Source organism: Halyomorpha halys, unplaced genomic scaffold, assembly GCF_000696795.3.
Source record: "Halyomorpha halys isolate HHAL.00 unplaced genomic scaffold, Hhal_1.1 Scaffold1502.1, whole genome shotgun sequence".
NCBI classification, from domain to species: domain Eukaryota; kingdom Metazoa; phylum Arthropoda; class Insecta; order Hemiptera; family Pentatomidae; genus Halyomorpha; species Halyomorpha halys.
In genome coordinates this window covers 84,915-100,707 of record NW_027104805.1, presented here as the reverse complement: position 1 = coordinate 100,707, position 15,793 = coordinate 84,915, and the positions used below count along the sequence as shown (strand labels likewise).

General features: G+C 29.8%; 1 protein-coding gene across 3 annotated transcripts in view; it reads left to right on the top strand.

The window, feature by feature from the left end:
- The window catches only part of LOC106689868 (replication initiator 1), a 32,924-nt gene extending 17,595 nt beyond the window's left edge, over positions 1–15,329 (top strand). For all 3 annotated transcript variants that reach the window (XM_067045431.1, XM_067045424.1, XM_067045429.1), the window contains exons 10-11: positions 1,211–1,353; positions 7,644–15,329. In XM_067045431.1, coding sequence (XP_066901532.1) covers positions 1,211–1,339 — 129 coding nt within the window. In that variant the 3' untranslated portion in view covers positions 1,340–1,353; positions 7,644–15,329. The remainder of the gene's footprint in view (positions 1–1,210; positions 1,354–7,643) is intronic.
- Positions 15,330–15,793: the final 464 nt, after the last annotated feature.

The window sequence follows — 15,793 nt, the reverse complement described above, 5'->3', positions numbered from 1 at the left end:
TCTTGAGTTGTAGAATGTCATTAAAGAAGTTTCACTAAAAAAAAAAAAAGGTGTAAAATAGTGAAACTTATGTATTACTATTTTAAAGAATTATTTGTCTTTTTAGGGGTTTTAAAAAATTCCTTAAAATATATGGGTTATTTCTTTCTGCATTCTTAAGAAAGATGGATTTATAACATGTGAAATTAACATTTAGATGCCTACTATTTAAATCAGTTAATAATGAAATGTTACTGTCATCGAAATTTCTAACAAAAATTTGATAAAACTTGATTTGTTTAAACCACTATGTTGGAAATATTAGTTCATGACAATTTACTATTAATGAGTATAAACTGTAGATATCAAAATTGTATTGACATTTTTGTCAGAAATAGCCATGTTAATAATATTTAACTACTGTTCTGCATGAATTGAGTAGATTTCGAAATGTTAATTACAAAATTGACATTTAACATTTTTCTAATTATCATATTGCTGGTAACATTTCAGTTTAAACGCACTTTGGTGTCTATATTAATTAGCCCTAACATGATTCACTCTTTCTGTTATATTTTTCTCCTATATAAATAGACTTTTGCTCTATATCAAAGGTCATCGGCTGGAGGTGAGGAGAAAATTTATATCTGTTTCATAAGCCCTAGAGCATAAGCCCTTTTGGCCGTTTCTGAGATTTCTGTTGCATATATTCCCATTTCTTAGATATTTTTCTTACCTCTTTAGCCCATCCTCCCGAATTGGATTAGAATTGACATATTGTTTGTGAATGGATTGGTACTGAAGAAGTACCTTTTGTGGATTTTAAACTTTGTCCTTTCTTCCTTATCCCACATTTTATTTCCTAACCTTATTGTTGGAGCTATGTTGCCCATGTTCTTTTTATAGTTTATCCTCACTAATTGTATTTTTCATCAGAAGTTCATTACTATGTTTCTTATTACTACATTAACAAATCATATTTTCAGTATTGAAGATTCTATTCAATTGAAGATATCTTTATTAAGATTCCTTACAGTTCTTGATGCTTAACATTCTGATAATTCCCTTTTTTTCACCCATTCTTATTGAAGGCTGTTTATTGTATTGACATTTTCCTATTCATTTAAAACCATGTGAAAATATTTATGTCGTTCAGTTATTAACTTACAATTAATGAAAACTAGTTTAGAAGTTTACTTAGTTTTAATAACAAATTATTTTTTATTTTCAGGTTAATTTAATGGAACACTTCCAACGGAAACATTCTCAGGTTCGGCCTTACATATGTGATGTGTGTGCAGCTAGGTTTGTTACAAAGCAAGAGCTTGTTAGACATTACAGAAAACATATTGGCGACTAGAGAACAGTATAAAAGTATGTTTTAAATTACCTAACATATAATACATCTAACTATAATTTAACAAAACTTGATAATAATAATAATAATAGAGAGAGAGAGAGAGAGAGAGAGAAAAATACTTTATTCATCTATGCTGCCCAAATACATCAGGTTGCTACATCACACAGCATACTAATCAATCCATAATCGGACATATATAAATTACATGGTATAATAAAAAAGAAAGAAAACAGTTTTTTTCCCTACAGTTTCCTTTTACAATCAATTTCAGTCTATACACCAAATACAAATATTTCTATTCATTCCTTTTTTTCTTTCCTTTTTCTGTTCCTTCAATTTCACCATTTCACAATTTTTAATTCACCCGATCAACAAGTTCACTCTCCCGAATTCACCCTTCTAGATCCTCTCCAGTGACCCGCTAAACAAATTCACTATTAGACGGCAATGTGAGATCAGACCATTAATAATAGTCAGCAGTAGATCAGTTTACCAAAAAACAAACAAATAAATACATTTTATGAGAACAAGACAAACACATAGATTCAAAGGAAAATATAATAAAAAGCCGATAACAAAAACACTTGAATGGATAAATAAGTTTAAAAAAAAAAAAATAATAATACTAATAAAATAAAATAATTTAATGAATAAATAAGTTAAAAGACACATATCGACAGGTCCACATATTAAAATAAATAAAACAATGAGTAATCTCTGAGCTACTTCCCATGCAGGTGATGGTGTATGATCCCCAGGGAGACCAAAATAATATTTTCTGCTAAGATCACTATATCCCCGATGCTAACACCTAGGTCTTCTAAGAAGCTCCTTGTTCTATCTGGTATTGTTCCACAAGATCCAAACCAGAGGCCTCTCACGGTGAACTCTCTCTCTCTGAAGGTCTCGCAGAATTTTTCCTTGAGGAAAGGGATGCATTTTTCATATATTTCCTTTTTTTCCCTTTTCACTCCATCTTCCTGTTTGAGGTAATTGCTTTCAAATCTTACTGTCGAATCCAAGACCAGAGCCATGCCTTCGATTTTTGTAAATGTGACAATATTGGCATATCTTACAGATCCGTCGGTGTCAACACAATAGACCTTGAAGCAGGTGAAGTCTTTTCTTTCAAGGAACTTCATCAATTCTTCCTTGACCCTGTGGTGCCAGTGTGTTTTGAGGGAGTTGTTGGGGCACTTTCCCAGCTCATGGGCTGGTGTTTCAGACTCTCTGCCGCATTTGCGACAGAGGGACTCAACTTCTCCTTGCTGTCCACTGGCTCCTGGGACTCCATGGAGGGATGTGTAGTTGATGTTAGGTTTCAGGGCGTTTGTCCATTCTGACCCCGAGAGTACCTGCGAACACCAATACCCTGCCATCTGCAACTGGCCCATTCTTCGAAAACATTCTCACACAACGACTATTGTAGAGCTCTCACACTTTGATTGCCCTTATCCACTCCAAGTCTATCAGCCCATGCCGCGATTTCGGCTTTGTAACTGAATATAGACTGGAATAGGGCATCTGGAATATTCTACAGTCGCTGGGCAATGGACCAATGCTGCAGTGGAGCTTCCCATTGACAGCGGATCAATAATAATGAAGGCCTAACAAACCCGAAGGTTTGTTGGCGATACCACTAAACGCTCTCTGCATACATCCTTCCAGTGATGCTCCTCCAAACCCAATTCTACTAAATCAGTTTGAACACAATCCTCCCATCTACGTTTCAGTCTATCCCTTAGACGTTTACCTCGTTACTAAGCCCTACAACATTACACCCCCATCTTATACGCCGCAATGCTATAACTTAAATTATATTTACTGGGTGTAGGTCCCTTAATTCAGCGTTATGTAATCTTCTAAATTCTCCTGTTAATTCATCCTTTTTTGGTCCAAATATTTTGCATAATACTTTATTTTCGAAAACCTTAAGGCGCTGTTCATCCCTAAGTGTAAGGGGCCATTTCTCGCATCTATAAAAACAGTGGAAGGATAATAGTTTTGTAAATTCTAATTTTTATGTTTTTCGATAGAAGGCGCGAGCTAAGCAGTTATGAAATTGAAAAATAACAAGCATTTCCTGCCTTCAACCTAGCTTTTGTTTCCTCATCAATTTCGTTTTTTCTTGTTACCGTAGAACCTAAATACTTAAACATATCTACCTGTTCAAACGTATTTCCTCCTATATCTATATCACTGAAATTGCTCACGTTTCTACTGCTAACCATGTATTTTGTTATTTTGTTTTATCCGTATTTATTTCAAGACCTAGTTCCTTACTGGAGTTTATTAATGCGGTTGTATTTAGTTCTATAGTTTCTTTGTCCTCACCCAATAATACCAAATCATCAGCATACCCAAGCACCAGTATTTTACCACCCAAAGTTAAACCCTTTTCTTTGGTATTCATCACATTTTTAATGATGTATTCTAGTGCTAGATTAAATAAGATAGGTGATAAAGAATCACCTTGTTTTAAACCCGACTGGACCTCAAATTTCTCAGAATATTGATTACCGATTCTTACCTTATTAAACGTTTCGGTCATGCACATCAGTACGAGATATACTTACTTCTTTGGTATTCCCCGTTCAATCAGAATATTAAACGGCTTCTGGTGGTCAATAGAATCTGATGAACTACCCTGTTGTCTTCCAACTTTTTCTGCATGATTTGCTGAAATGAAAACATTTGATCATTAGTTGAAAGATTTCGTTGAAAACCACATTGGTAGTCTCCTATGAATATTTCAGCATTTTCTGTGATTCGACTGGTTAAGATTACCGTAAATATTTTATAACATACAGGAAGAAGTGAGATTCTTCGATAGTTATTAAAATCTGTTATCGGCCCCTTTTTGTGAACAGGAATGATTATAGATTCCTTCCATTACTCAGGCATCTCCTCAATTTCCCAGATCTTTTAAACCAAAAGGTGTATTTTAGAAACTCCAATTTCATCACATGCCTTGATTAGTTCACTAGGAATATTGTCAGTTCCCACAGCTTTATATGGTTTTAATTTTGCGATGGCCATTTCGACTTCCTCCTGACTCGGTTCTTCTATCCACAGTTCAGCACTCTGGCATTCATTCAGAGGAGATTGACAATTATTTCCCATATTCAGAATACTTTGATAGTGTTTCTTAAACGTATTCAATATATCTATTGGATTAACTAATATATTATTATTATTATCTCTTATTTCCGTCATTACAGAGCGGAATTTCCAGGATCGGTTAGTACCATTGTACATTTCTCTGATGTTATTTTCAATTTTGTTATTTTCCATCTCTATTATTTTCTTTTTAAGGTATTCTATTTTTTTATTTCTGAGGAATTTAGACGTCTCATTCTTTGAGGCAAGGAAGTAAGTAATATTGTTTTCACTAGATTATTGAGAGTTTTTAACTTAGAGGCTTTTCTTTGTTCACACATTTTAAGACACTCTTCATTCAACCAGGGTTTATTCTTATTAATTTCCTTTTTTCCAAGACACAAATTACCGACCTCTTTAATATTAATCTTTGATTCCTACCCATAACTTCTCTAAGTCTTCTTGACCATCTAAAGGTTCTAAGACTTCAAATCTATTTTTTATTTTGAGCGCGAATTGATATTGAATTGAAGGGATTTTTAATTACCAGATCAAAATTTTCGGGATGGGAGCCGTTTTCATTTCTCTTTTTTATATTAAGTTTTTGTTGAATTTTCGCGATTACTAGTTTGTGATGTGAACCATACTCTGCCCCTCGATAGGATGCCACGTTAATTATACTATTTTGTACTAAGTCATGATTGATTTGATTACGCGTTTGCGAATCCAATGATGTCCAAGTATATTTGTGAATATCCTTACGTTTGAATGTAGTACTTTTGATTATTAGGTTTTTCAATTCGTTACTATATTCATGCAAACTTTCTTTACCGATCGTTGGATAATATACTTTTTCTCTTCAAATCTTTGCATTTGCATCTCCTATTATTTTCTTACAGCTTCGCGGTAATTTATCGTAAACTCACATTTAATCTCTTCATCACTGTCTTTGGCCGGAGAACGAATGTTAATCTGAGCGATTTTAAACTAATGTCCTTGAAATATTGCTACTGATATCCTATCACTAAAAAATTTGAAATCCCTTAATGTGGAAAGCAAACTATTCCTAATGAGAAATCCAGTGCCTATTAAATAATTACTACTCTTCCCATACCAAATAGTGTACTTTCCTTTCTTTAACGAGCCCTCTCCTTGCCAGCAAACTTCTTGCAGCGCCACAATATCTAGATTGTATCCCTTAACCTCGTTTGTGACTAATTTTAACCCACCAGTGGAATCTAAACTTCTTACGTTCCACGTTCCTATAATTAAATCTCTAATTTTCAATTTGCGCCATGAATCCCGTGAAGCAGTCCCCACCCGGAGACCCGAACCAGGGACTAGTTTACCTTCGGGTAAGAGTGTTTTACCTCAGTAGAATCCATGACTGTTTTGTGGTATTTTGTGAACTAAAAAATATGTGCGTAGGGGATTCAATCCTACGTCACACCCTCCAGCAAGCCTGGAGGGCCGCTCTCATTGTTGGTCAACTAGTCCATTGGACTTAGCCGAGAGGAACTTCTGAGGAATTTCCTCCAACCATCCCCACATCTGCCACTCGTGAGATGCTCCCCTACGCGGTAATGAGCCCACGGGAGGTAATAATACTTGATAAAATAGAAAAATTTATAAAATAAAAACTTGCCTAGAAGCCATAAAGCAATGGGGAGGGTCTTAGATAGAGTACTCGATTAGGAAGTACTGTTGACCAAGGTTATTTTTCAACACTTCAACTTACTTGTCAGGTTTCATATAACCCATTAAATCATCTCAGAGACTCTCCTGGTTCTAAATTAAAGTCATGGTTAATAGAATTAAAAATTAATTTCTTACTGTAGCCAGATTCAAACCTGGGCCTGGTGGTTAATGTCTTCTAATTGCTCCTCAAATAAATCATCACTTAAATGTTTGGGAATCAGATTTTTTTTTAAAGGTGGGGAGGAATTTGGGACTAACAAATGAATATAATATAATTTTACTTATTTACAGTAATTTAAATGAATAATTACTCATCATTCCAACTATTTAATAAGTTTAGGTGCTCAAAATTTATCATTTGCGATATGGCGGATCAGAATTGTGATTCCCCATAAAACACTTTAAGTGTCAACAGTTGTTATTTGTTTCTTCAAAATTAGATAACACAACTCTTGGTACATAAATGTTGTTTTGACCGGGCCTTCCTTAAAATCTAAAATATTGGGTAGTCAGACTTGAAGCCATTCTGAGCTTAAAACTATTACATAAAGTGTTTGTAATAGTAGATGAGAATGAATGATGGAAATTATAATGACATATTGGAAATTAAAGATAATTATTAATGAGGTGTTAATAGTTGACCGATGATTGATATGAGAAGATGCTGACCTCACCCTCTGACCATCTTCTCCTCATATCAAAGATAATTATTGTGGTAGGCCAAAAGTGGGTGGTTAGCTAGTTAAATTAATTTTGATGATAGAGAAAAGTAGGTTCTATTACTGAGATGTGGAATTACCATTTTGTTGTATACCAGGCAGTAAATGCTAATTACATGCATTTCACCTACTTGTGAACTTCATGATTTTAATGAATCCTATTCTGGGATGGGATAGGTCACCTGAAATGTAGTGTACTGTTGCTGCTAAGAATAGATGGGTGGCCGACCTCTGAGCTTTGTGCTTCTTGGGCTACACCCGGAGCTGGTTGTTGTAGCCAGTCGTGTTGTCTTGACTAAAGCTCATAAGAAAGAGAGCTCCCGTCTTGCCAAGTCTGCAGGTCCAAATCAGGTGGTTGTTCCCTCTCTGTTCTTCATAGGTGGGGCTGTGGCTAACTAGCCAACTTGCTTTAGTACCCCTCTTGGCTCATTTGGTAACAAACTCATCTTCCCATCTTAACACTCACAAAGAAAAAAATTACATTCCTGTGGGCCAGACAAATGTAATTTTTAGAAACATTTTAAATTAATAATGGCTAAATTATTTAATCAATTGTATATCTTGTATATTTTGGTCAACTTAAATCGTGAAACGAGAATAAAACAGAATCAAATAATTCTATACCATTATAGAGTTATAAGGTAAAATTCCTTTTTTCTCTCTTCAAAATTAGCTTTTGCACTTAGAGTTTTGATATGTTGATTTATATTTACTAAATTAGTTATCCTGTATTAATAACAATTATGAGTCTTCAAATAATTATTAATTATTCTTTTTATATTTTTCAGGAGTGGGTCGATAAATACTTTGTATACGAAAAACCGCTCAAGGATTTGTTTTGTGATGCGGTTTCTTTTCGGAAACACCGAATTTTATTGATGGAAATATTGTACCTTTTGGTATAAGTTTTATTTATCTTTTTATCAATTAATGCCAACATTTGGCATGCTCTATTGGTTTATTTTTATTTTTTTTTTACTTATTATAAGAGGATACTACGAAGTAAAAAATGTTGTGCGAACAAATTTTACTCATTAATTTAATTTATTTTTATTCTAAATCAAAGATTCCTTAATCGGTTCATAATTTTAAAATGTTTGGGGCTCTAATCTTTGATATATGAGGAAAGTATAATTTGTTTGCTCGACTTTTCTTATAAAGTGTAGCACAAGACACATCACTCAACCTGTTAACCCGTAAAAAAAGTTTTAACGATACCTCCGTTTAGCATTTAAAATGTCAATCAAAACCGCAGTATTTATTTCATCACTCAGGTGGTAATTAATTTAATTTTTAAGTTTTTTGTTTGTTTATTTTTTTAAATGAAATGTGAGATTTTTAAAAAAATTTTAATCCACCGAAAGGCTGTAAAATTTTATAATGACAGGCCTATTGATAGTTAGACTGCCTTCTGTAGATGTAATAACTCTTAGAGAAGCTAGATTACTATTATCATATAATATTATTATATTATAAGAGGATAGTTTGCATGGTAAAATAACATGAGCCTTGTATATACTGCATGATAATTAGGAATAATAGGAGTAGGTTTAGAATTTAAATAAGAGATTTGTTTTATTTTTTGTTTGAGAAAACTTTGCTTCTTCAATTCTCAGTATATTATTTTTTAATATCATAACATTTTGTATTTACTTTTTAGTTTTGTTATTTGATTTAATTATTGGTTTATATTATTATGAGATTATATTTTTAATTATTAGTTTAGTTTGATCACAGTTTCATCATATTGAGCAATAAATAATTGGTAATACTTTAATTCAAAATTGTTGAAGGGTTTGGCGCTGAAAGAAATATTAATCCTTAAGAAATAGTTATTTAATAAAGAAACTTATCTTCTTCCTTGAACCTGAAACCCTTAAAGGGTCTAGATGAGTGGTTCCCAAAGTGTTTGTCCCAAGAGGTGTTCCCCAGGTGCCTCAAGCAAATGCCACTTTCTCAAAATATTACAAAAAATAAAAAAATTGAATTAAAATATTAAATAACCTGGGATTAACACATTTTCAGTTTTGGTACATGGGAGCCTTTTTTGGGGATTAAGGACTGATTTATTGCTATCTCCATTGCCAGCACCGGTCGGATTAGGCTAGAAAGAATTGTTTTATCATGAAAAATAGTTTGTTGATTTTTGCATTTATAATCTTTTTAGAGGGAGGCATTTATTTGATCATATCTTTGAGCTATATAGGAAGACTAGCCATAACCAAAGCCTTGGATAGAATTATCTTAGATCAAATTAGTTGATATCTTATCTACGTGACCTTTGGTCAGGTAATGTAAGTAGGTGAATTGTGCCATTTTTTCGAAATTGTTATTTCACACTCCTAGAGGTAACCAACATATTCTAACCAGAGTGAAAGGGTCAAGTTTTAATTCTGTGGGGCTGACCCAAAATAAAAGTCAGTCAACCCAGGCTAGATTCGAACCAGCGTTGTTTAAAACATAAGGTTGCTGAAGTGACACTTGGATTTCCTCAGCTACAAAGGCCTTATAATTAATTAACTTTCTATTTCTTTATGGAAAAATGTTCACTAAATGACTTTGAGAAAGTTTAAAATGAAAAGTTGATGTGTAATGAATGGTAATTATCGACCTTAACTCATATTTTCAGTTATAAACATTTCCCGATACTTTTCAATTAATAAAAACTTATGGTATGATTTATAGTGTTTCTTTTAATACCAACAGTAATCCAAATTTGAAGATAGAATAAAATATTTTAATCTTTCATTTTAGTTTTTAAGAAGAATAAGCAAAGTTTGTCTCAAACGAAAAATTCTTTGACTCTTTAGGTGTCATAATTACTGTACCTGTGAAAACATTAAACCAATAATGTGCAATTATCGTGATACTCATGGTTGAATATTAAAAGTCATCATTGAAAATTAATCACTTCCTTGCTAGGCAAGTAAATTTGTGATATTTTGGCGAATCACTTGTTATTTTTAGGATTTTATTTTAAGTTTTTTTTTTTATATTTAATTTTTGTTATCTTAGTTTTATAATTGATACAGATGTAGCAAAAATTTTAGATAAAAGTCATATTAATGAAATGATAATTACTAGAAAATATAAATATATTTTATTGTCGTGAATTACTTAAATTATTATCACACCCTTCTGTGAGCCGGGTGCCTTCGTATAATTGTTTCATATTCTAATCTTCCAGCACTGTCTTTTTAAAAAATAATTTGAATTATAGATGTGACACATTTCTTAGTAGTTTATCTGGTCGAAATCTTATGTATCCATTATCCAACTTCTTCAAATAAGAATTTTTTTTATTAATTTTACTTTGTTCAATTATTAGCCTTATAATTAGAAATTGATATTATTGTTTGAATCACTATCAACTGCATATCGCACCTTCAATGCAATACTAACAATTCAAAATCAAAATTTCGATTATGGATGACAAAGATTTTTATTTTATATTGAAACTCATTTTTGTTAACTATCCGATTACATTATTGGCTACACAATGCCAAATTGTGAAAAGTGCTCCTGGTAAGTATAATTTAAGTGGTAGCATGAATGTGTAAGGTTACAGTACTTAATAACAAAGAGATTTCTAAAATGTTGATAAATACTGATTTGACAGTTAAAACGTCCAAGGGTTAGACTAAAGTGTAGGTAGGATTGCTTTCAAGACTGATCTTGTGGATTTGGGTTTGAACAGATTTGGACAGATGTATGTTCACTGCAATTATTGTATATTAAGTATTATTGACATTAATCTTTGGGCTCCGCCAATTGTATATTATTATTATCCAATTAGACATTAATTGTATAATAATAGACTTTAAGATATTAATTAATGATTTATTATTCATGTAGGTTTTAAGCTAAAAGGATATTCAATACAAGAATTGTTAAAATCCATTTTTTTTTTAAGTTAGATTTTTTAGATATGTTAGTATTCCTTTGAGGGTGTAATATTAATGTAATGACATTTCTTAAAAAAGTTTTAAACATATGACTTAGGCAAAGTTAATTCATTATAAATATTTAGTTGTATTTAATTAAATTATAATGTTAGTTATAATTAATTTGTTTATAAAACAAATTAATTAAATTAAAAGGCCAAACAGTTTGCTCCCTTTTACAGTACTGATAGGATAAACATGATTCCATGAAAATATTTTAATTACAATTTTTCTTTTCTAACTCAAAGGACTAAAAGCATTAGGCATAGTGTAAATCAAGACGTTGAAGAACAACAATTTAAGCCTTCCTATCACTTCGGCCTTTCGCAGGCTGTTGTAGGACCCATTTATTTTAAATAAATTAAAAACTTTGTTGATAAAATTTAATAAATGAAACAGTACATCATTCATTACTAGAGAGGCTAGTATTCTATTTACTACTTACTTATTTTAACCTTAAGTAGTATGAATGACAATCAAAAACAAAACTTTTTAAAAAACTAAATGTTGGTTTGGTTCATAAGATTTTAATTCCAGATAAAGTTCTATGTCATGATGACCGTGGCAATGCTTTTGCTTTTTATTGTGTATACATTTTAATAATGACATTTAGATGAGTCACAGAAAGTGCCGAATATTGTCATTAATGTCTTTGTTTCTGTGTTTTCTCTTTTTGTACTACCGATTTTTATTTCTTTTATTGATTTCAATTACGCTCTTGTTCCTACTTTATTTCTTGACTTTTCTGTGAAAGTTTTATGATTTTTTTTTTTAAATTTTGAGTTGAAACATTTATGATGATGCTTGTTTGTTATTTTTTTCAAGAAAGAAATAATCAATTATAAATAATTTATCAGTTTCAGGGATCAGCATTTTGACAAAATGCATTTAGTTTTTACAGTTTGTGACATTGTTTTTAGTAGATTCTGCTCATAATATTTCGAAATATTAATTATATTATTTGTATGCTGTAAATCAGTTTTAAGTTTTAGCTATCACTTAAGTTTATTTTAGTGTTTATTTAAATATTTGGACTTAATTGTTTCTTATTTATATAGAATTTCTAAGCCCTCTGTTTGGTGTTATAATGATAATGAATACATTACTGAAAAAAAAAATGTTAAACAGCAAAGTTGTAACATCATAGTACAAATGTTCAACTTCACTTAAAAGTAAGTCATTAAGCTTTTAAAGTAAGCCCCATGTCTAAAGTAATGCCTTATTCTGACTGATATGTGTAATAAATAATGAATTTGTATATTCTAATATATTGGTACTCTTTTTAATGTTAATAAGAATCAAAGGTAATGAATTGTATATCTTAAAGAGTCAAAGGGTGATGGTCTTAAAAGCCCCTGGAATAATCAATAAAGGATGAAACAATAATCAATTAATCATTATAGAATTAGGCTTGTAGACAATACCAATACATACATATATATATATAAACATAAATATATTTTATATAAACAATGATATAAGTGAGATTATTAATATATAGATATAGATTTATAGATGGGATCATGGAGGAGCATAGCTTCGACAGAAAAGCTTTGGTTAAATCAGAGTATCTTCAAAAATTTGATGTTGAAGCAATTTATTTTTACAAAATAATTTTATCTTTGGTAGATTATTTATATTGATGTAAATTTTTGGGGTTTGTCAATTTTCATTAACTTATCGAAAATAAATGTGTTTATTAATTATACAAATAAGTTTGTGGAATAAGACTAGTATAGTCTGAAAATGACTTATAGTGAAGAATAGTTAAATGTTTCAATAAAAATAAAATATATTCCCTAATATTTTCAAAGATAGCTCAAACTGTTGTTTTTAAAAAAAAATAACAAACATCAAATAATAATCGTTGTAGTGTAAAACATATTACTTTATACTATAAACATATTACTTTATATAACATAGAATAATAACCATATTACTTCATATTTGGTTATAAACATATATATATATATATATAAATGTTTTTGTTTATAGAGTCGAATCATAATATTTTTAAATTTGAATATTTGAAACATTTTTTTTTGTTGGCATATGTAAGATAAAATGTTGAACATAATTACTGGCTAATTCTGAAAAGAAGACAATCTTTTTTTTTTTTTTATTTTGGTACCAGATTCATGTAATTTCAGCCTCAATTTAAAACTAATTTATTATTCTATATTTAAAATGTGACTTGAACTAAACATTTTTATTCATTAAAGCTTTGCTACAATAATGTTTATTACTTGATTAATATAAGTTGGATGAACAAATCTTTTTTTTTTAATAATTATTGTGAAATAACACAATTAAGAAAACAAAATATAGTTTAAAATATTTATATTACAAATAATGGGCCATGAAATGGAGATGACAAGTCAGTGTGTAGCATTGTGAGGCCTGAACTTGGTAAATATAATCTACATTGTAAATCAAAGAGATTGAATTAATGTTTTGATTTGTTAGTCATGTTAATGAATGCTGAACAGATGGGGAGACATAGCAGAAATAGACTATCGTAGAGTTTAGTTTGGTGTTAATAATTTAGATTTCCTCTCAGGGGTTTATAAAAAGGAGGGAACCTTGTCCATAAATTCACTAAGCCACAATATTTTTAAGAAAAACATAAGTGGTTACATTCCTATAGATGTTCATGTTTTATTATGGGATGTTTGGAGCTGTGAAGCACAACAGAAAGACTTTCAAATTTGTGATTTATTGGAAAATAGTTTGCTAGATATTTAATGTATAGATTTTTTCTGATTGATGTCATCCTTTGATTTAATTTAAATCTTTTTATGAAAGAAATGTATTATCAGTTGCAGTCTTCCATTGTTGCGTTTCTTTTGCTTCCGGTCAGAATTCTCTGATTTAACCAAAGTATAGTCTGCTTAGAGCTGTAAATTTTATATTGCTTTGCATTTCAGTTTTTCACTCTTTTTTTTTGTTGTAATTTCTTTTTCTACAATATATATATTTATGAAGTTGTTTTGCGGTTCCCTTACCTTAACTGACAGTATTTGTTAATTGCTACTGTTTTTAGCAATTTTTTACAAAATATTTGGAGGATTGTTTTTCCCATTATGTGATTTCTTTTGCTCTCTATATGAGTTGTTTTAATGCATTTTCTTGTATTTTTTTGGAACTAGTCATTCAACAGAAGTAATAATAAAAGTATTTGTGGTATCTTTAAAAAAAAAATAAAAAATAAAAAAAAATATTAATATTGAAAAATTAATTTGTGATTGAATTTGCATTAGTTTTGATTTTTCTTCATTACAATAAATAGACCTTATAAAACAGTTATAAGTTGGTCAGTTAAGAGAGATAGGTTGACGTCTGTGTTTTAACTGTGTTAATTAAATTGTATTTATTTATCCTAGTGCTGATTTATTTAATTCCTATGATTCACCTCTATCTCTTTTAACAATTATAAAACTCTAAAGTGTTAAATATTTTTTTATATACAGTTGAATAAAGTTATGAAATAAACAATTCTCATTGTAATTTGGACATAGTAATCTTAGTTTAAAATCCACTACCTAACAGGCACTAGGATCATTCTGGAATTCATGGAAAAATTTCTTATTTTAGTATTAAATATCAATGCTATTTTTAATTAAGTATTATAAATAATTTTCTTTCCTGTGAAAATATTTACTCATCCCTTCAGCCCAAAGCAAGCTGTTTCAGTAATGTTTCAAATATTCTTTATACGTACATTGTTAAATATATTTTGAATTCATAACTTCCAGAATAATTATAGGTTACTTCATTTTATTTCTTTGTAAAACATGTTTCTGAGACATGGTTTAATTGTCTTCCAGGCCTCATCATTTTTCAATAAATTGATTTTTAAACTTTAAATTGTTATGTAAAGTTATTTATTTGTGTTTACTTAATATATTTTAATTTATTTTGGATGGCTTTTAACGTTGTTAATTTTGTATTATAATGCTTTTTAAAAGATAAAATTAAGTAAATTTACAATTAAATTTTACTCAAACTGTTAAGTGACAAAAGTTATTGATTATACTTTTGGTCGTTACTTGTTTTGTTTAGTACCTATGTGCCATGGTTGAAATTATGATGAGATCGTTAAATATTTACTTTTTTAAGCTGAATTTATTGGATATATTTACTAAAAATTTAATGTTTTACTTGCGCAGTATTGTTCTGAAATACTTTTATTTTAATTATATTTAAAAAAAAAAAGAAATATTCCCTTTTGTTATTTAATATGTTAAATTATATTCAATGGAGTTATCACTATATCATTTTCTTTTTTCTTTTTGATAAATTCAATTCCAATTTTTTTTTTGTGCCCTTTTTCTGTGAAGATGAGATTATTACTGTTAATAATTTAAACCATTTGCTCAATGTCCTTTTGCCTTGTAGGTTGTGAATTAATTATGTAAATAACTCGAATAAATTGATTTTATTATTTTTTAATTGAATGTTTTTTTATTTAATTATTAACACATTTGAAATATTTGGTGCTAATGGATAATAAAATTGTTGAAAACTGAATTGCTTATTTATTTCCAGTGACATTAGAGGTGTTTTAGTGTTGTATTTTACTTGAAGGTGATTTGTATTTATATCTATTTCTATTATGTGTATTTCAAAACAGGGATTGATATGATTGTACTAATGTTTATTAATTATTATAATTCAATAATGTCATTCAAAGTAGTTAAAACTTTCTGGACATTATTATTTTAATACTCTTAATAGTTAAAAAATATTTATGATTAATTTTTATAAAAGTATTTTTGGGAAAAATATCAAAAATTATTTGTATCATATGCTTTACCTGAAAATAAACATTAACTTAGTGCCTATCTATTTCTCTTGTAATGTATAATCATGTTTAGTTGTTTCCAATAATATTTCTAGATAAGCTAAGTACTTAATGCATATTATTACCTTTTATGTTGTTCGTATTAGATGCAACCAAGTCAATACTAATTATTGTTATTGACCAACTATTG